General features: G+C 34.9%; 4 protein-coding genes across 4 annotated transcripts in view; 3 read left to right on the top strand and 1 right to left on the bottom strand.

Annotated features, from left to right (window-relative positions):
- Nucleotides 1-1291: 1291 nt before the first annotated feature.
- Nucleotides 1292-8773, top strand: LOC126970324 (uncharacterized). The gene is made up of 6 exons (XM_050816171.1): nucleotides 1292-1619; nucleotides 2027-2194; nucleotides 3062-3292; nucleotides 4601-4756; nucleotides 6919-7072; nucleotides 8453-8773. Exons 1-6 carry the CDS (start codon nucleotides 1545-1547, stop codon nucleotides 8626-8628), a joined length of 960 nt encoding a protein of 319 aa, XP_050672128.1. The 5' UTR covers nucleotides 1292-1544; the 3' UTR covers nucleotides 8629-8773.
- A 3275-nt stretch (nucleotides 8774-12048) lies between these two features.
- Nucleotides 12049-13982, top strand: LOC126970299 (uncharacterized). Its single transcript, XM_050816137.1, has one exon. The coding sequence runs from the start codon at nucleotides 12100-12102 to the stop codon at nucleotides 13888-13890; it is 1791 nt and encodes a 596-aa protein (XP_050672094.1). The 5' UTR covers nucleotides 12049-12099; the 3' UTR covers nucleotides 13891-13982.
- Nucleotides 13928-15796, top strand: LOC126970300 (uncharacterized). Its single transcript, XM_050816138.1, has one exon. It carries the CDS (start codon nucleotides 13984-13986, stop codon nucleotides 15766-15768), a length of 1785 nt encoding a protein of 594 aa, XP_050672095.1. The 5' UTR covers nucleotides 13928-13983; the 3' UTR covers nucleotides 15769-15796.
- Nucleotides 15797-15811: 15 nt separating this feature from the next.
- The window catches only part of LOC126970335 (ADP-ribosylation factor-like protein 4C), a 99514-nt gene continuing 93990 nt past the window's right edge, over nucleotides 15812-21335 (bottom strand). Inside the window, exon 4 of the mRNA XM_050816191.1 lies at nucleotides 15812-17695. Coding sequence (XP_050672148.1) covers nucleotides 17015-17644 — 630 coding nt within the window. The 5' untranslated portion in view covers nucleotides 17645-17695 and the 3' untranslated portion in view covers nucleotides 15812-17014. The remainder of the gene's footprint in view (nucleotides 17696-21335) is intronic.

The following is a 21335-nucleotide window of genomic DNA, read 5'->3' as shown; positions in this document are numbered from 1 at the left end:
GTCTACTATCGTCCATCAATAGTGTGTAAGCTCTGTTTTGATTTGAATGGCACTGTAACTGTCCTATTACTGGGCTATTGAGACTTAGACTATTTAGACTAGCACATTGAACACAAGCTAGAAAAAGCATGTATCATCTTTCAGCAGTGCAGAAGACTCATACGGGGTAACATAGGGTCTTGCTACAAAGATAAGTAGATGGCTTTAAAGTTATAAGCAGTCATAAGATCAATTATTTCCTACGGAGCGATTGCTTAGTGGCCTAGGATACAGCTTGCGAGCGTACTTGGGCTTATTATTATGCAGCTCGCATCTTGCAATGTGAATGTGTAGCCATCAAGGAAGCTGCAAATGCAGTACTAAAGCGGAAAGTGCATATTAGCCACAATAACGGAATTCTATCCGATAGTATTGCGGTACTAACTGGACTGAAGAGCTATACCTACAACTTAGCGCTAATATACGAGTGTCATCAAATCCTGGAACGATTTGCCTCTAACAACTGGGTAATTCTGCATTGGATCAAGGGTCGAATGAGCTTGCAAAGCGGGGATCAGTGACCCAAGTGGCTGGTCCATTGCCACTCCTAGGGCAAAAACCTTAAAATACGAGGTCGCTCCGAGATTCCTACGAAGACCTCAGGAGTGTTGTGAACTTCTTGAAGGAGCTGGGCTGGTTAGAATGACTGACCAACACTGCACGCAAAATGGACCTAACTAAGTGGTACCTATTCACTAAACCTCTACCATACCATACTTATACTATATATTACTTGCCGACAGGGGCCATTTTGAATTTTGCAGTCTCAACGTTATTTGTCTGTGAGATTTCACCTGTTATGTTAAATTATAGCGGTTTATGAGATACACCCCGCTGATTGGGTTTGGCGGCCATGGCTTGGAAACCAAAAAATTCTACACAAAATAATGTTAAAGTACCTTTGTGAAAATTTGTTTAAAGGTAAGTTGTAACTAAGTATTTTTTTATCTTTTTTACCGGTAAGTTTTAAAACGACCCCATGCCTTGGTTATAGCACGTGTAATAGGTTCTCTTTGGTTAGTAATCGGTACGAAACTTTAAATATCAGCAATTTTTGTCTGCACCTACTTTATTTATTGAGTATTTATAGGGCATCCATTATTATAAAAAGCTATTTTATGGAACAGCGTTATATATTTTAATTTTGAATCTTTATTAAATACCTACTGGTTATGTGGTGTTATTTTTTTTGTTTGTTGTTTGTTTTTTTATTCTTAGATTTTAGAGCATTGGTGACATGACTATCAGCTCAAATCAAAATACAATAAAAGAAGAATTTTTCAATATACTCGATTACAAGAGAAGCACTCAATTTTATAACTTCTTATTTTCTTTGTTATAATATAGATTAATAATATATTATCTGTTGTGTCAAAATATCTGACTTATGGGAATCATTCATTTTGTTACCATAGTTACATGCAAGGCTAGGTGTAATTTCCTGATAAGAAAGTGATAATATTATTTTTACGTAAGAATGAACAAGGAGTTCACAAAATATAACAATGGCTCTGTTGCCTGATCTTGACACGAGATCTGTGTTAAATATTGTCGAGGAAAACTTTGAAAGAGCACAGTTGGTAAGAACTAGTTAAAATATCAAATTTAAATAACTAAATTGGTTGGGTGCTAAGAATATATAGAATATTTTAAAAACCGCGTAAATTATTTCCGCTACCCTTTCTTCTTTCAGGTTAGCCCCCTTTGGGCAAGACACTGTATCTGTTTTTTATTAATTTAGTCTAGGTATACAAATAAAAATATCTTATGAATTCTTAATGAAATATAAAATAAAAAAATCTTACCAATAATAATAGGTGTATTTACTTGTAGAGTTTTTGTTTTTTAAGAGGGTTAGGTGTTTCACTAAACGTGGAGTAAAAAACTGCTCTGAGGTCAAGAGATCCCATACCAGCCTTGGCATTGTTTTTTTTTAGAGAATATGACCTTAATAATTAATATTTCAATTTGGTTTTATGTATTTCAGAAAACTTATGCGATCCGCTTTATTTATACAGGCGAGCACTGCTTACCAAAGGAAGAGTTAATACAACAGTTTGAGGAGTTGATGACAGATGTTAACTCTGTCTACTGTGAAGTGAATGTCCACGGGTTACTCTTGGTTTACGATGGCTACTTTGTACATATTGTCGAGGTTTGTTTTGTAACAAATTGTTATACAGTTAAACAAGAAACATAACTTAATTTGGCACCATTTATTTCGATAAATCAAATCAAAATCACTTTCTATATTATCATGTAGGTCAAGGATGTGAATGTTATGAGTTTAACAATCTAATTAATTAATCTTATTCTAGTTACGATTATTGTAATTTTTGGAGTCGGTGTCATCCAAGATAGGTTTGTTACTACATACATAGTTATAGGTGAGATGTGCTTGAGTCGTGAGGAGGCGAGAGCGAGTTGCGGCGGAAGGACACCGATGCCAAAAATAACAATAATCTTAACTAGAATTAGATTAATTAATTAGATTGTATAAAATACGCAATTATTTTTATACTTTTTAGTGCACAATATATGTATTGTTTTGGAATAGTGTTTTTGAAGACGGTTGTTTTTTTGTAAGTTTTTTTGTTGTTTTTTACATTTACCAGCACTTCAGAAAAAAAGGTTTAGATTTAATGAGAAGAAGTGGCAAAGAACTCATTGCCACTCTTAAATAAACGTTTTCATCATATTCATCGTTTTGCAAAGCATTTCAATAACAATATATTATGTAAGCTGATGCAACAAAAATACTCAAACGTCGAATACTCAATGCCTTACACGAGTAAGTAAAAAAAATAAGTACTGAAGAGGTTTAATATATTATATACCTTATATTACACCTCTTCAGTCCGTATTTCGGAATGGGCGTCTCAATACGTCATCAGTGATCAAGTGTAGTCTTGTCTCTTTTATGCACTGTTATGAAAACAGTGACAAAATCACTTGAGCACAAATTACGTATTGAAACGCTTTCAGGGATTCGGGCCTAATAAAGCATTTCATCATTTACTAGGGCTCAGAAGACACAGTTCATCGACATTTAAGGTTTATGCTTCAACGTGAGATAGATTGGATAGAATATAAGAAGAGACAAGATGAACTAAGAAGAAAAGAACTCCTTGAGGCCATGGAGACTGAAGAGCATGAATCTGGAGTTCCACCGACAATCGAAGATGTTCCGATCGTTGATTGGAAAATGTTTAAACGTTTGAAATTGTTGATGACATATCATTCTATTTCAAAAGTATGTTTTTGTAGTGTAGTGAGGTTATTTTAGTATATTGATTTTCAGGAAATAAGCACGTTAAAAGAGAGCGAAAAAAAGTAATAACGCACCCAATTTTAAAGATTTGAACACATATGCCAGCGGCCATTTTTATATTTCCCAGCCCTCACACCCATTTTATGCATAAGTATCATCTGCGAAAGGCGCGAAGGCGGCTTGTGGGCAGCACTTGACGTCCACAAGTCTTACCTTACCTTTTTTGTTTGACGTTGTTAAACAACGAAAATTTCCTAGTAATTATTACTTATATTATTTACTAGCTGACCCGACAGACGTTGTTCTGTATATAATAAATAAAATAATGTTTTTATATGAATATCTCAATAATATATCATAACATCAAAAATTACTTCGTAAAATATGCACCCTGCTCTCGTAAGGAAATTGTTTCACAGCAGAACTGTCAAACCGTGCGTCAATAAATTCTCTCATAGAAATTATGTATGGACACATCAAAGGAAAAACCAATTTGTTGTTTTTATTTAATTTAGCAGCATTTTCCTATTTATGCACCTTTTAAATCTACTCTGGACTTCCACGAATAATTCAAGGCCAAAATAAGCCAAATCGGTGCAGCCGTTTCGAGACTCCGTTTTCGAGTTTTAGCGAGACTAACGAACAGCAATTAATTTTTTATATATATAGATATTACACTTATATTTTCATTTCACCTTAGTTTACTGAAAGAAGGTTCTCAAGACTTTTGAGAACATTTAAACTGAAATGTTATTTTTACTGCAGCATTGAATCTAAGGGGTTTTGATTTTTTATGCGCTATGTGGCCTCGCTATTGAGATATTTTTTTTATACTGGGGTAATTCCAATGACAAAGAAGCTGTATTTAAGGCACAATAAAATGCTTAAGGGCCATTTTGAAATTAAAAATGATTTTGAAATAGGAATGTCTTAACGTGTATATTGGGACAGCTTCAGATTATTGACAGCTAATAATTACTGACAGTAGAAGGTAGTAATTTATCTCTATCTGTAGATAGTATATTGGGAACGCCCGTAAAGAAAATTAAATTCTTACAATGCCATGTCTGTATATTATTGAAACTAATATATATTTTGTTAAAAGTAATATAAATGTATTTCAAAATCGCAACAGCAAATGTCATGTCTTTGAGTTGCGACAGCCACCCAGTAACTGTGCCGATTTTACAAAAAGCTTCTTCTGCACTGAGATTACTCAAACTCGCAATAAAGAAAATTGATATTGAAAAAATAAAATAAACATATTTTTTTAATTTAATGTAAATGCAGCGCCTCTTCGATGGTTGGCGCGCTGTCACGGCGCGGCCTCCGTCTCTAGTTGGTAACTTTGACGTGCACGGAACATTACCAGAGCATATAGAACAACTTCGTATCTGCCTTGTGAAGATAACCAGGCTGTGTGCGCTAGCGCAAGCCGACGAAGAGGTAAGCTATCGATAACATATTTAAAAGCCCATTGATTGGTCATAGGCCCGGGTTGCCATTTAGTAATTTTGAAAGTCCTGACAAAAAGCCTGACATTGACCAACGACCTACACAACACCCGATTGATGAATGTCTCAAGCTGTGGACAGTCGAAGGAGGCGATACCTGCACTATCGCCCAAACTGACACATAGACTTATCAGCCTCAACAGACATGACATCCGTATAATGGTGGGCACCCTAACGGGTCACACATCACTAAACAAACACCTTTTCACAATCGGCGTAACGGACAGTCCTAAGTGCAGAGTCTGTCTGGTCGAAGAGGAAACGGTCGCTCACGTAATCCTGGGATGTGCGGGAGTGGCCAACCAACGGGCAAAAACCTTAATCAATACGAGGTCGCTCCAGGAAGTCTGCGAACACCTCATGAATGTTCTGAACTTCTGGAAGGAGCTGGGCTGGTTGGAGTAACTGGCCATTACTACACGCAAAATGGACCCATGCTAGTGGTCTAATTGCGGAAGCAGGAGCCCGTATATCATACCGTACCAAGCCTGACATTTCGGTAAAAGGCCGGACTTTTTACTTCATCTCGTTTCTCGTAAAGATTAAAAACCTATTTGATATTATATAATGTGCAGTTTTATAACTACCTATATTTATCCTTCAAATAAAAAAAATCTGGCCAAGTTGTAGTGCCGGACAAATTCCAGGCTATAGTCTAACGGCCTTACAAATAAACTTGGCATAAAGTTATAACTAAGCATAAACCATGAATATATAAAAAGTTTACAAATAGACATTTTGCTTACGAATGGTTTGTTCGGACGTATAACGTTTCCCGCGTTTATTTGCAAGGCAGCTTGTCATTCGGAAAACTTTAGAGTTGTCATTGTATTGACAGTGTTGTCAACGATATTGTAAACATTTTGCATTTTCTTACAATCATCTGTTATAACTTTATACCAAATTTATTTGTAAGGCCGTAAAAGTCCAGACAGTCCGGATTAATCCGGACGGATGGTAACCCTACCCGGTTAGGATTTTGAGAGATTTCGGATCAAGCTGCGCATCTCACCCCTAACAGAGGGTGATCTATGATAGTGATTGATGGAGATCTATGATACCTTATTTGTTTACTTAAACGTTTCGATGACACCGCTCAAGGTCGGGCTCTATATCCAATCATTTAAATTATTTTTAGCAGTATGATATACTTTATGAAAATGTAGTTTCTCAATCTAGATACAAAATGTAGAATGTATAGTTATGTTTAGATTAGTGATATATTAGATACAGAAATCAGATAACAATCTCCACAGATTATCTCCACGCTTGTTACCACTCAATAGGTTCTTGAGGTTCTTGTTCTCTGATTTTTATCTGAACGTGTAATGGGCGGAGCAGCTGATGGTCTTGATATTTACCCGGCATTATCTGCTCATTTCATTAACAAAATAAAATAAGACGTAACGCGACACAAATTGACTTAGGGCGTAGAGTGATTCGATTCGATCGCATCGCTATCTTCTCGTCAACCGAGTCTTTAAATGGAATTTCATATGTTACATCAATGATAGTATACCACGTCTTGCAGAAGAAATAGGTAAGGTGACATTTTGCCTCTGACGGACACTACAGGGCCTATGAACTTGCGTCCCTTATCAATAAACTAGGATGCAGCAGTCGCTCGTCGTACCGATTCGCTGCGGCGTATGTTTGAGCGAAGCGAGGTAAACTAAGTCTGTGTACAATAACAAAACAAAATTAATCAAACAAGATTTGATCAATCGGCTCAATTTCTAAATAAATATAAATAGCGCGTGCTAATTTACAATAATTTGTAAATCATGTTTATTTTTAATTACAATTATTGAATCAAGTCGAAAATCAAAATACTGTCTCGATAATAACCTAGAAAATTTCGAAAGCTTTCTATGAGTTTTAAATTGGTCCAGAAATGGCCGAGAAACAATTTAACACAGAAATCAATTGGAGTAATCCGGTGGGAGTTCCGCTCAGCTTCGCTTCGCTCAAAAATAAAAAAAAACGAACACTGCACAAACAATTCGTTTTATTGCTGTTGGCCGATATTTCGCAGAACCTTAATAATAGTCATTGGAATGTTTCATAGTTTGTTTAATTGGAGTCTGATTTTAGTTATCATTTGCTGGTTTAAGCGCAAACGACCCCAAAATGGAGGCGTTGCCGGAGGTGGCTCTCTTAGATTTCCTCCTCCAGTCGCCTTACGTCCTCGATTTAAGACACGTGCTTCATCTGCATCGACGAGTCGACGACTATGCATTTTACTTCGGTAAGAAATTACTAGTAGAAGCTCAAACTCTTATGTAACAATCATGCACACCTGTGTTCATTTACCATTAAAAGAGCATGTGCATCTTAAAAACTGCCAGTGCTCCTGAGTTTCCTCTTCTTAGGGCTCCGTACCTCAAAAGGGGCTAAAATGGAACCCTTTTATAGGACCATTTGTTGTCTGTCCGTACATATGTCTGTCAAGACCGTTTATCTCAGCAACGTGTAGAGGCATCGAGGTGAAATTAAAAAAATAGGGAAGCGATAGGGAGGCTCCCTTGCACCGGATGCCGGCTAGATTATGGGTACCTTAACGGCGCCTATTTCTGCCGTGATGCAGTAATGTGTAAGCAATACTGTGTTTCGGTCTGAAGGGCGCCGTAGCTACTGAAATTACGGGGCCCAAGAGACTTGTCAACTTATGTCTTAAGGTAACAAGCGCAGTTGTAGTGCCGCTCAGAATTATTGGGTTTTTCAATAATCCTGATCGGCAGTGCATTGTTATCGGCGTTATTAAGGGCGTATCAATTACCATCAGCTGAACGTGCTGCTCGTCTCGTCCCTTATTTTCATAAAAAAAAGATGTACTCAGTTTTACAGTTTCTTGAAGCTGTGTAAAAATCAAACTTATAAGTTAACGTAAACTAAAAACGTATATCTCGACACTCTCAAGGGAATCAAAATTTATAGGGTATTTTCCGTTGACCTAGAACTATTCAATTTGTCAAGTAATACCGTCTTAAACTACGAGTAAGTATAGGGAAAAATCTGCAAACTATTCCAAGGGGGTACCCCTTCTTCATAATAGTCTGCTAACTTAAAGCATTGCTAATTCTCACTCTGTCTTCTTCTATTGACCTAAGTCAGAATGAGAAAAAACACTCCTAATCGGCTGTTTAAAGTAAGCGGACCATTATGGGTACATCTATAGTAAAATCTTAAAAAGACAGGGTCTTTCATGCTAGTTTGCACTATTATGCGTAACAGTTTAACGAATTTTTTTTTTATTAAAAGTAATTACAAATCTGGATTTAATTTGATATTTAATTAAATACTAAACTCTTTTGGATAATATGTACTTACCAAATTTTTTTTAAATGTGTATTTTCCGGTATTTTTCCTTTAGAGAGCATGAGTAGATTGAGTGACTCTGTTCGTCGTTAATTAGCGAGTAGCTAAATTTATAAGGATTGTCTGACATCATGTCAGTCTTAAGGCCAATTTCAATATTCAAGACTGAACTCTGGAACGTTCTGGCGATCTCTTTTATCCATCTCAGAGAATAAAATGTATGACAGTAACGATATAATATGTAATTAGTTAAATGTACAGAATCGATGAATTGTATTTTATGATGATGATTTTTTAACTTTTCTTATAGAACGCGTTTGGCCCTTACCAACACACTTCACACCACGATTCCTTTACAAGTTGAAGATTGACGACTCTTTCGTCGAACCATTGCCAGTAATGCCTTGGGAGCTGGTTAAAAAGGAAGTTACTGAAGAAGGTGATGAATTAAAAGATGAACAAAGCGAAAATTCATCAAGTGACTAAAGCCGTTTGAAGCCAATTTGTAATTCCTACGTAATAATTGATGTATCTACGTACCTACATATACCTATAAATCTAAACTATAATATAAAATTCAGCTAGTCATTTTGTTTTGTAATCGTGTGGTAATAAATGATTTGAATCCATAGTCAAGTGCCTTATTTTTTAGTGTTGAAACATAATATGGGTATATTTCGTACCTCAACTTTTTTTGAATATTTTTTGGTAGGTAAATAGTAGGTGGATCTTAATGCGTTTTGTTTTGGCTATTAAAAAGGAAAAACTAATAAACAAATTGTAAGTTCTTGTAAGTTCAACATATTGATTTCTAGTTCATTCAAATACTTTCCCAACACAAGTTTAACTTTCAGGATTAGCAATATTTAAGTAGTTGCTATAGAGATATGGATGTAACAGCAAATGGGAAGTAGGTATCTAACAGTAAACATTAGGAACGTATTAAGTGTTAACATATTACAATGGAAAGAAAGAAACAAAAGAATTTAGATAGAAAATCTTATATAAAATTACCTCCGATAGAAAGTGGCGAAGGCAATATTAGTAATGTTCGAACAATACTTGATATTGATCCCGATTTTTATTCCTTGGTAGAAGGTAGACCAATAAAATCTAATAAATCTTTACGAAAATATAAGGAAAATATAAGAAATATAGGATTGAAGCGCGCTCTTTATGGTTTCTTAATGGACGAAATATTGTGTAAAGATAGAGAAATAGAGATTGAGAGAAGGAGATACGAAGAAGCGTCCAAGCAATTTGTTGAGTGTCAATATAGTTTCGATAAGTTTTTGGCGTATGATAACAATAAAACAATTGCGATTATGAAGAAATCTGATATTTTATCAAAAGAATTGGCAAATAAAATTGAAGAAAACAAAAAAGCTAAATACGAACTTGCCACTCTGAAGGCTAAGCTACAATATATTGATGAAACCCTGCAGATATTAGTATCTTTTCAAAGTTTTCTTTACAATGGAGCACCAGTTTTGTGGCGTGAAAATGAGATATTAAACAAACCAATTAAATATTCAGGAATATTCACCATGGACGCAAATATTATAGGCAAAATAGACGTCGACTTTGTAAAAAAGCAGTTGGGTACTCTACCGAGACCGATTCTTTATTTTGAAACGCCCGATCAACTAGTCATCGCTTTTAACAAGCTCGAGAAACAAACCTTGAACTATCTCCTTGCTACGGAGGAATTAAATATTGAAAAACAAAAATTTCAAAAGTCTGTTAGACGCCTAAAGCTCTTACTGAATGATGAACTGGATTTTATTAATGAAAAGGTAAGCTAAAAATTTACATAATTTATAAGTCTAGGCAGAGCCTTTTGCTGTTAGGCATCGCATGACAACAGGTAAAGCTTATTACTTTAGTGTACATGACAAGCTACGTCTTACACTTGCGATATGTATGTCACTTTGTTTTAGTGTGCGTGCGTTACTGAAAATTGAGGTAAACAGTTCGCCATTATAATAAGTTTAATATTCTGAGAATGCGCAGCTACTTATTTCGACCTGTTCACAGCTGTCAAAGTCTATCCAGACGTATAATTTATCTAAGGATAAAAATAAAATTAAGATCCGTTTTTGTTGAGGAAAGTTATTTTTTTTTGGTACGTAATTACGTTAGGTACTTTATATAGCGTAGATTTAGGCCAAAAAAGTTAGCTTAGGTCTTAAAAACTTAACTATTCCTAAAAATATCACCGATTTCTCTCTACATTTCAGTTACTTTTATCCTTTTGGCTAATCCAGGTGATATTACTATATAACAAGCTATGTAACATCAACACGTCCTGAATATTTCAGCATCACGAAGGGCTTTTATTCGTATTATTATAATCCCACCACCTCATCATGATCCTGACCGGTCAAGAGCCCAAACCCATTAGTCTCATCGATTCACACTAGACTCGACTCATGTTATTAATCGACAAAACAGATCTTTCTAAACCTATATAACTCAACATCTATGTTTTTCAGATCCATGAAATAAAAGCGACCATTTACTGGAATGAAGAAAAAGAGACTGAAATAAAAGAATTGTTTTACAAAATATTAGAAGAAAAGTTTCGATATTTAGTATCCTCAGAGACATCACTACAAATATTCAACTACGTAGAGTTTGCTTTTGAACAAATAATCGCTCCAAACGAAACGAACCTTAGCCCTTTGGAGATGACCTTGTGCCTTGAAAAAGAATACGATAATTTGATGCTGGACCTATCAGTATATAACTTAGAAGATGTAAAGAGCATTGAGAAAGAAATATATATGAAAGGAATTTCAGATTTAAAAGAAGCTAGAAAAGCAAATAAACTCTTGAAAGACGTCGATAAATTGAACAGGCGATTGAAGTCAGCGTATACACCGTCTAAACGGATAGTCTTCCAGTAATTTATGTCGACAGGATCGGGGATTTACGTATATGCATATATAAATGTGACAAAAAAGCGGTTTTTAAAGAGAAAAAAAGAAGGTAGAAGAATCTAATTCGCTTCATAAACTACTTTCCAAAGTATTGTCAGTCTGTGTTCCTAGATGTAAGTTTTCTCTATGGTTCATTTATATTTGCTAACAATAAAAGTTTCAGCCAGTAATTTTTCTTATTTCTATCCTTTTCAACCATAATTTGTGTGACCTTTAGCTGGTGTCATTTAACCTTATATTGGGCTCGACAGTTCAGATTAAGCAACACTATAGATAACCAATTCATTGAGATTCAGTGGGTTTTTAAGTACCGGTTCTCACGGTCAGTGGATGTGGTCCAGATAGATTCACTAAATCCTGCTAGTTCGAGGGTTTATTAGGAGGCAAAGTTACGAGGGAAAACGGATATCATCCCCACCATTTGAATGTGTGACGGTCCTCAACGTGCGGTTTTCAAAGAACGGTTTGCAACTTCCTGGGATTCTTCTGGTTTTGGCAAGAGAATTTGGGCGGCGGTGATTACTTAACACAATCACGTACGCTCGTTTGTCCTCTTTTTCCATAAAAAATAATTTATTAGTGCGACAGGTTTTGTCAAATATCCATTATTATATTATAATAATAATCTTAAATGCAGAAATATTGTGAGATTAGTATCGAGAACCAGCAAATATTTTGACTCTAGTTTCTAGTCTCAAGGAACTAATGCTATATTACCTACCCACATCAGCCTTTTTGAACACATCAAAAATATTTTTAGTAGTAGACGATCATAATACATACGGATTCATAAGAAATGTGTGTAAAATGAGTGTAAATAAATGTAAGGTGCATCTTTTAAGGCACACCTTACCTCTTTGTGAGACATGTAAGGACAGCTAATTTATTTTCTATAGCTACAGAATAGGTACTCTATTCTTCTTTATGTAAATGACACTGACAAGCTTTTGAGAGTTGTTTTCGTAAAACTATATATTCATTTTGCTATTATTATAATTTTCACTAGATTATTACAATGTCTTGCCTCAAAGAAGAACGAAAGCCTATACAGCCAATTAAAACACTAGATGTAATTTTCAGACGCCGATATGTACCAAACACCCAACACTATTTTACCAATCGTATAAGAGCAGTTCAAAAAGAACAGAAGACCAAAAAGCCAACACAACCTTTCCGTGTACCCAGGTCTGAAAAATTACTTTCCTATATAAAATATAGCGATCGAAATGAAAAGGTTATATCGAAACGTCGCTTGTCCCAGCCATTACACTTAAAGGATAACTTGAGGATAGCTGCAACTAGAGACATTTCTGAGAGACTTTTCATCGAAGAACCACCTGATACCGTTGAAACTGTAGTTAAAATACACCCAGAATTTTATTCCGTCATAGAAGGGCGGCCTTTACGATGCTTTGATGATATAAAAGTGTACGTTAATAATATTCGTAATTATGCAATGAATCGTCAACAAATAGGGTATCGGCGTGATTTGATTATGAAAATACAAAGAAATTTGGTCGAAGAGTCTAAAGATTACGATAAAATTGTATTAAAATTAAAACAGCATGTCAAAGATTTTCAAAAGTTCTTAACTGAAGATTATAAAAAAGCATGCCTAAAAGTATCAAAAGCTGAAAAAGTTTACAATGAATTGGTTGCTAAAAACTCAGAATTACTCGGATATATTTCAAAATTAACAATTTTAAATAATATTCTATTCAAACTTGATGCAATAAGAAGTGTACTAAAGACATATAGAAGTTATTTAATATTCGTTTCACCTTTATCGTGGAGACAACAATATGATGAAACTTTGCGAGACAGAATTCAGTCTATCCAGTTTGAATCTGGAGAATTTGCAACGGACAATGACTTAGTAGAAACAATGGATATTGACAAAATGATTGAATTTGCTAAGCAAGAGTTGCAAAATCCATTTCCCGCTCATATGTATTTCACTAACCCCCAACAAATGTTGTATCTATTTAGAATAATGGAATTACAAAGTAGAGAATATTTGATACAACTTTCCAAAACGGATGCTCCTTTTAGAATCTTACAAGATCGTATTAAACAATTAAAACAAGTTACTAAGCAGGAACTAGATCATTTCCAATATTATATTGACAGTATTAACATTGAAATAGCTAGAGAAGCATATAACGAAAATTATTTAAAAGAGAAGTTTTTTCGTATCTTGAATACCACATTTTACGACAGTGTTGCTAGTCCGGATACTTTGAAATTGAAAATTTGTATAGAATATGTTTACGAACAAATTTTTGGAAAATGTGAGGAAGGCCATCAAAGTTTACAAGACCCAATGAAAATATTAGAAGTATTGTATGAAGATTACAACTTGCGCTTGGATTCGTTAGACTTTAAAATTGTTAACCAGGCTCGTAATGACTTTTTTGCTCAAGATTTAAAAATGATGAAGAATGCGTATGCAGCGCAGCGTGAATTAAGATCTTTTCGAGAAATGACAAACGCTATGAACAAAGCTTTTTACCCACCAGCAAAATTTACTCGTCCGGTCTTAAAAAAATTTTTAGATAAAAAGAGTAAACTAGCACTTGAACTTGAAGAAAGGAAGAAATCTGAAGTGAAAACTGATGGGCGACCGAAAGATACAGTATACAAAGTAAGTCCTGAAGAAAAGGAAGGTTTGCTGTTATTTACTAATTGGTGTGAAGGCACTGATCCAACAGTATATTTAGAACAGTACTATAAATATGTAAAACCAGCATTTGAATGGGTACCTCGTAAGTCTACGGTATTGCCAACTGACGTTGAAGATGCCTAATATGTCTATGGTTTTTTAACGTTTGTAGTTATGACTGTAATAATATATAGTGAAATATATGATTGCTGATTATGTAGACTAGATAAAATCTAGATGGTTTTTACTTTGTCATTTCTAATATTATCTAAAGATTTACCTTATTTTGTACCAATTTTCTCCATTGTGATGGAAGATGGTTATTGTACAATCAATGTTAAAAGACCAGAAATAGTTAAGCTGAAAAAATTTTCTATTGACCCAGTTCCATCCAAAAAGCTTCCAACCAACCGTAAAAATAGCCTAAGAAATCAAAGAACACCCTTAATAAGCTCTGAAATAAAAACAGTACCAGTACAAGAACCACTCAGTGTTAAGAAATTGAAAAGACCAGAAATTTTATTGCCACTTAAACTATTTTTAAAGCAGCAAGACTCGGATGTATTTGAAAAGCGCACCGCAATATCTATATACGAAAGACATAATATTAAAACTGCTGACTTATGTAAGCGATTATACATTGAACATCCATCTAATGAAGTAAACACGGTGACTGATATTGATGGTTGTTTTTTTAATATAATTGAAAACAGACCAATAAATTTACATGTGCCAATATATAAGTCTTACAAATCAATGTTAAGTGATTATTTTAGAGCTCGTTTTGATATTGGCAACATTAATGATCGTATACTAAATATTGAACTAAATCAAAGAAGAGAACTCGCCACACACGATTTAACTATACAAAGATTTACTAACCAGGCTCGATCTTTCGATAAATTTATTTCAGAAGACTATCATAGGTCTATGCTTCTTTTAACAAAATGTGAACTGTTAGAAAATGAAGTTGACAGTAAAATCCTGGAGCTACAAAATCTAGCAACTCAAAGGTTTAGTAATATATCACGTATAATCGGATTAGACTATAAATACAGCCAACAGCAAAAATATGGAAGGTTTTTGTATTATTTATCGCCTCCCACCTGGCGCTTGAAAAACAGGGAATTTGCGAGATCAATTGAAATAGAAACTAAGGGTTTTGACTTTGGTGATAGTAGCGAAGAAGACACATTTACCATCATCTTTGAAAAATTACGAAAAATTTGTTACGGAACGCCAATCAACCCAGTACTATACTTTACAAAGCCTGACCAACTTATTGAGGTTTTTAATGCGATGGAGAACCAGCAATTGCATTATTTTTCTCATGTTACTCATTTGACACCTTTCAAGCACATCTTGAGAGACGAATTAAAAACATTGAGAGAAATAATGATACAAGACAGCGCTACAGTTCGTAATTATATTACAAAAATTGAAAAGGTTTTGGCTGTTAGCGAAGAAAAAAGTTCCCTTTTACAGGCTAAGTTTTATAAAATACTTAACGGTATGTTTTACGACAGTGTTGGCTCAATAGATGTTCTGAAACTAACGCTACATTTAGAGTTTTGTTTTGAGAAAGTGCTTCGTGATAAACCCACTAATTTGGATATTGTAACAATGGCCAGAGCTCTTGAAAATTTTTACTTGGAGTATTCTTACCGTTTAGATGCTATACAAAACGGTAGTGTTCGTCGAGCAATGGCTAAATGTGAGCAGAATGAAAGGCATAAATATATTCGAGCTAAATGTGCTGCAAATGAATTACGGTTATTTAACAGACTCGAAAAACAACTATATCGAGCGTATGGTTTAAACTACAGCAATCGATATAAACCACAATTTTTTGAACGCAAGCCAAAAATGACAAATAACATTCAACCCTGCACCCACGAAGAGAAAAGTAATGTGACATTAACAGCGGCAGAGATTGAATATCTAAAACTTTTCACTGACTGGACGGAACATGATGATCCCGCTAGATACTTCCAAGTTAGCCCGCGTGGTGAGAAAAGCTAAATGTTATGGATTAGACATTCAGGTGTATAAATAATTAAACGTATTTTATCGAAAACAGATTTTATTACGGGAATCCATAGAAAGAACATTTATTAATAATAAACACAATACATTTTAATAATGAATTGATATAATATCAATAAAACACATTTCAACAAAATAATATAATATACCTACTCATATAAATGTTTGGTTTCTTGGTATTAACGAATGACTAAACGTACAGGGAATTTACATATGTACAGGAACCTTAAGGTAAAATAATGTGGTAGATAAATTTAAATACAGAGAAGTATCTACCTAATTCTAAATAGTTACAGGCTAACAGAACTATGATAAATAAATAAATACCTTAAACAATGTATGGCTCTACTATTAAACAGACTAACAAAACTTCTCATCTACTCTCAAGATGAATACAAAAAATTGTGAATCCGCTACAAATACTGCTCATATGGTTAGAGTTATCAATATGAACATTTAGTTAAAATGGTCCTATAATTATTATATTTACATCTGTACAAACAGTTTAAGGGTTTTATAACGCTCCATAAAAGGTTAAATGAATCGCATATCAAGGCAGATATTTATTAGAAGTTGGATGCAGTCTTGTACTAGTAGAATATACCTTGAATTCTAAACGATATACTGAGTATTCTAAGCCCTCAAAAACATTTAAAGCCTCATTAATAAGCTTAAAACGACACTTATTCCATTATATATTTGGGATAAAAAGCGACAACATTGAGATTTGTGGGCCGGGGAATAAATTACTCTACAAAGAAGTGTTATGTATTGTGAAATGATTTTATGCAACGTCTCAGAATACAACTTCCAACTACATTAAATTTAATTTTAAAATTATGATTTGTATGGTCCCACATTACTATGTGACCCAACAAAATTTCAGGTGTTCGTAATCAAATCGTAAATGTGACCCGAATCAGGATAACATCTTCCATCTTCATTAGTTCACCACATATCCTAGCTATTTTCAAAAGAAAATGACTAGTAACTAACTATAATCATTTATCAAAATATCAATTTCCTTCAAAATGTTCAATATAAGTTGAGCAACATTATGATGGAATATTTCATAAGACGTTTAAAATCTACCGTAAAAACAATATTTTTGGTGTTTCTAAGGGACAATATGTTCGTCCGTAAGCAATATACTATATTGTTATTTTATGTATCGTGTACAGGACGTTTTCTACAAAAACTATAAGTAACTCCATGGCATTGCTTATCTTACTCGCTTTTTCTGTAATTTTGCCAATTTTCTTCTTTTGAGTATCATTTCATATAATGCTTCGAGACCTTCGTGTAGACCTTCTCCTGTGATAGCACAAGCAGGTTGTACGTGCCATGCGTGTGAATCTCTAGATCCATGCGGAGAGGATACCAGCTCGTGTAGTCCTAATAGCTTTTCAAGTTCACGCGGTTCCTTAGCACCTGGTAGGTCTTGTTTATTTGCCAAAACTAATATAGGCACTCCTGCATTATCTGGCGATTTCGCTGTTCTAATCAGTTCCATCTTAGCTTCTTCCATTCTCTCAACATCAACTGAATCTAAAACAAATATAATACCATCAGTACATCGAGTGTACGATTTCCACAATGGTCGCAATTTTTCCTGACCACCCACATCCCACACAAGAAAGTTGACACCTTTTGACTTTCCAATCGTGCCTTTAACTTTCTCACAGTTGAAACCAATAGTGGGAACAGTGTTGAGGTATTGGTCAAACTTGAGTCTGTAGAGCGCAGTTGTTTTGCCGGCGGAGTCCAAGCCAAGCATTACCACGTGAAGCGTGCCCTGCGTCGATGGTAGCGCGTCGAGCAGGCTCGAGTTCTTGCCCATGTTTGCACCCATGCTGCGCACTATCTGACACTCTCGTCTGAACGCACCATCTTGAGTTTCAACCTGAAAATATGAACGTACCAATTACAAATTATGAATCAATTCACGAATTAATGCAGTTTATCAATACAGGTAATAGTTATCCTAAAATCAACCGATCCTAACTGTGTAATTAACAATCTAGTTCTATACACATTTGGCAACAAAGGTTCACTAAGTTACCAAAATAGTGAATTTAGCAAAATAAAAACCAACAGGAATATCTATCGAATGGTTAATTTCTCATTAGCGCGTTATATAACACTTTTGAAAAAAAAAAACAAACTTATTTGTCAAATAATTATGAATGCGATAGTTTTGCACTATAATCAAAACACTTTTAAAGTGTTTTTTAACGTGAATATTTTATCTATCTCGTATTTTTTGCATGAGCTTAACCCATTTTAATATAAAGCAACTGACCTAAATAGAATAGCTGTTTATAGTGAACGTAATAATAGAATCATGTTAACAATACTTTCATATTTCTATTTTAGCAATAAATATGCTATTTTCGGACACACATTATTCAAGAAATATTGATTTAATAGCCAATAAACCTCTATTAGCCTCATAGCAGTACACTTATAGCAATAACGTCTAACAAGCGTTGTAAGGTTCAATGAAGCCAGACAACCTTTATTAGAATTCAATAACGGTGTTCTAAGATAGGAGGGCTCTCTGCCGACGAGACAAAATGTCGCCATTATGCCCTAGAAGACCTTTCGCAATTCTGCAGTTTGAGAAATAATTTTATACTTCTTGAAATTTAGGTAATATTAAATTAAATATTTAACTACATTTTGTACGTGGATTGTGTCCAAATTGTGGCTATAATCTTGGCTATTATACTAATATTTTAGACAATGTTGACGTAATTATAGTAGGTACTTGATTAAGTTTACTGCAAATTCCGGGCTTTAAACAATTCGCATCTCGGCTCGACGACTTTTTGCACGGGTACTCTCTGAACTGCGCACTGGTTGTTATTTTTGAATTTGTGGCTAACGACCTCAGTGCAATGACTCGTATTTTGTGTGAACGACTGCATTCATCTTAATTCTGATACGAACACAATGATACCACCGTTGTTGGCGACATTATTAATGATTATTATTGTTAAAATAAAGTATTTATTGTGTAAGGTACTTTGTATTTTATGAGGAATGGGCGTAAATGTATTTTAAGATATTACACATTAATAAAGGCACACTGATATAAACAAAGTAACGTATTTTATCATCGGCCAATGTGAAATTGTATTTGGATGCCAGTTTTTAGACAACATGGACCAACGGATGGCAGCAACGACATAGTTTACTTTCTCGTGATTGGTTCATGCTTCTTTACCTTCAACATACATCTTTTCGAAATCTAAGATAAATAATAAACTAACATCTTTCATCATCATCACAAGCCCATGTTTGGAATGGTATACGTGTCTACCAAGCAATGGGTTGTAGGGATGTTGAATTAAATAAATTGTAATAGGACAAATAGGCACTGCTTTAGTCTGAGATTGTCAATCTTTCGAGAACTTGAAATTGAAATAAATTCTATGAATCGGGCATCATAGGTGTGATGTCTGAACTGGAAAGCTGGAATGGATTTTGACGAAAATCCAAGAAATATTATGTTACTCCCATCACTAAATTTCAAGGTATGATCACCCGCTGGGCTAATCTGAAGATTGCCTGAAAGTTTTATCTTTTATTAAATTCATAGAGCTGTTCAAGGGCGTGTACATTTTAAGACTGTTGTAAAATAAACGTTTTTTTTATTTCCATGGCGGCCATTTTGTAATTGCCATATTTGTTATATACTAACCTCCTTATTCATAATCTCACTTACTACTAGTCTGCTAACTTAAATCATTGCTAATTCTCACTCTATCTTCTTCTACTGACCTAAGTCAGAATGAGAAAAAACACTCCTTAGCGGCTGTTTTAAGTTAGCGGACCATTATGAATAAGGGGGTAAGACACAGGCCGCTGACAGACAGGCCTTGGATGGGCCTTTTGGGTACGAGGGTACGACACCCTATCACTAGTTGGACGGCAGCCGCAACGAGGCTAAGCCGATGACGTAGCGGTTTCCTTTATTAAAATTCGAGGTCACATAAATCACTAGCGGATCTCAAGCTGTGAATCTCGAAAAACTTGTATTACTACTTTTGTTTTTAACCGTGTCAGTTTTACTATTGCGACCACAGCCGACTTGAATTACGATATTAATGAACAGTGCTGTGATGCTGATGAGCCACAGGGCTAGTTTTTTTTAATGAAAATATGGGACGAGACGAGCAGGACGTTCAGCTGATGGTAATTGATACACCTTACCTATTACAATGCAGTGCCGCTCAGGATTCTTGATAAACTCAAAAATTCTGAGCGGCACTAAAATTGAGCGCGTCACCTTGAGACATAAGATGTTAAGTCTCATTTGCCCAGTAATTTCACTAGCTACGGCGCCCTTCAGACCGAAAAACAGTGCTTACACATTACTGCTTCACGGCAGAAATAGGCGCCGTTGTGGTAGGTACCCATAATCTAGCCAGCTTCCTGTGCAAAGGAGCCTCTCACTGGTAATGTGCTACAGATACGAGTGTACCTCTCAAGCAAGGCTACGGGTTCAATCAAACCCGCTGCATTCATTATTGCATAACGTTAGTAACACATATTTATTTAAATAGTTAATGCGAATGTGAGTTTGTTTGTTACACTTTCCTGCCTTAAATACGCAACCGATCATGATAAAATATTGCAAATATGTAGTCTATAATAGATTATACACCATAGTACCGTATTAATGCAACAGGGATCGAACCCGTAACCCATTGCATGACTAGACCACCGGTTTCTTCAAATAACGACCACTTACCATCAAGTGACCCGATACACGACCGTCGCTGGATTATTTAAAAATGCAAACTGACTTTCTAGAAAACTCTATAATTTAAAGTAGCTTTCGCTTAGAATTAATTTGGATTGATATAAAATTGACAATAACATTGACCTTCTTAGTAAATTAATGACATTGGTTAGTAATCGGCATTTATTTCTCGAATCAACATTAAAAAGCTTGCTCAATAGAATAAATCTACATAAAATTATTAAGTATAATATATTATTTAAACAGGTTTACTAATTTCTCGAACACAATAAACAATATTCAACAAATAATAACTCTATGATATTATACGAGCTGTAAACCGCTATTTCACCCATTTATAAAATTTGTTTATAATGTATCTCTTTTTTAAAGAACTTTTTTTTTAAGGAAAACCTCTTTAGGATCATTGAGCACTTTGTTTAGTGGGTATTGAATGAGAGGCGTTGTATTCAAAGCGCGTTCGAAACACAACTGAGCGAAAACTCTGCCTAATGGACGCGTAGGCAGAGTTTTGCTTCAGGCAATTTTTGAGCGTGATTGTGACTCTAGTTGTTTATTAAACGCCAATGGCTCTCATGCTCATTTATGGAAGAGGAGGACAAACGAGCATAGGGGTCACGTGATGGTATGTGATCACCGCATTCCTTACTCTCTTTTACAGAGGAATCACAAGATCGTTGCCGGCCTTATAAAGCATCGAATAAACGTACGTAAGAATTAGAAAACGGGTAAAACCTCGTGACGGGCGAGAATCGAACCGGTGGCTCCGTAG

Source organism: Leptidea sinapis, chromosome 20 (genome assembly GCF_905404315.1).
Source record: "Leptidea sinapis chromosome 20, ilLepSina1.1, whole genome shotgun sequence".
Classification (NCBI taxonomy): Eukaryota; Metazoa; Arthropoda; class Insecta; order Lepidoptera; family Pieridae; genus Leptidea; species Leptidea sinapis.
The sequence above is the reverse complement of the archived record's forward strand: the minus strand, read 5'-3'. Positions and strand labels throughout refer to the sequence as shown.

Coding starts and splice junctions, on each gene's coding strand:
- LOC126970324 (XM_050816171.1), top strand. CDS start 1,545: ATGGCTCTGTTGCCTGATCTTGACACGAGATCTGTGTTAAATATTGTC. Junction 3,293..4,600: donor CATATCATTCTATTTCAAAA/GTATGTTTTTGT, acceptor ATGTAAATGCAG/CGCCTCTTCGATGGTTGGCG. Junction 4,757..6,918: donor TAGCGCAAGCCGACGAAGAG/GTAAGCTATCGA, acceptor GTCTGATTTTAG/TTATCATTTGCTGGTTTAAG.
- LOC126970299 (XM_050816137.1), top strand. CDS start 12,100: ATGTCTTGCCTCAAAGAAGAACGAAAGCCTATACAGCCAATTAAAACA.
- LOC126970300 (XM_050816138.1), top strand. CDS start 13,984: ATGGTTTTTACTTTGTCATTTCTAATATTATCTAAAGATTTACCTTAT.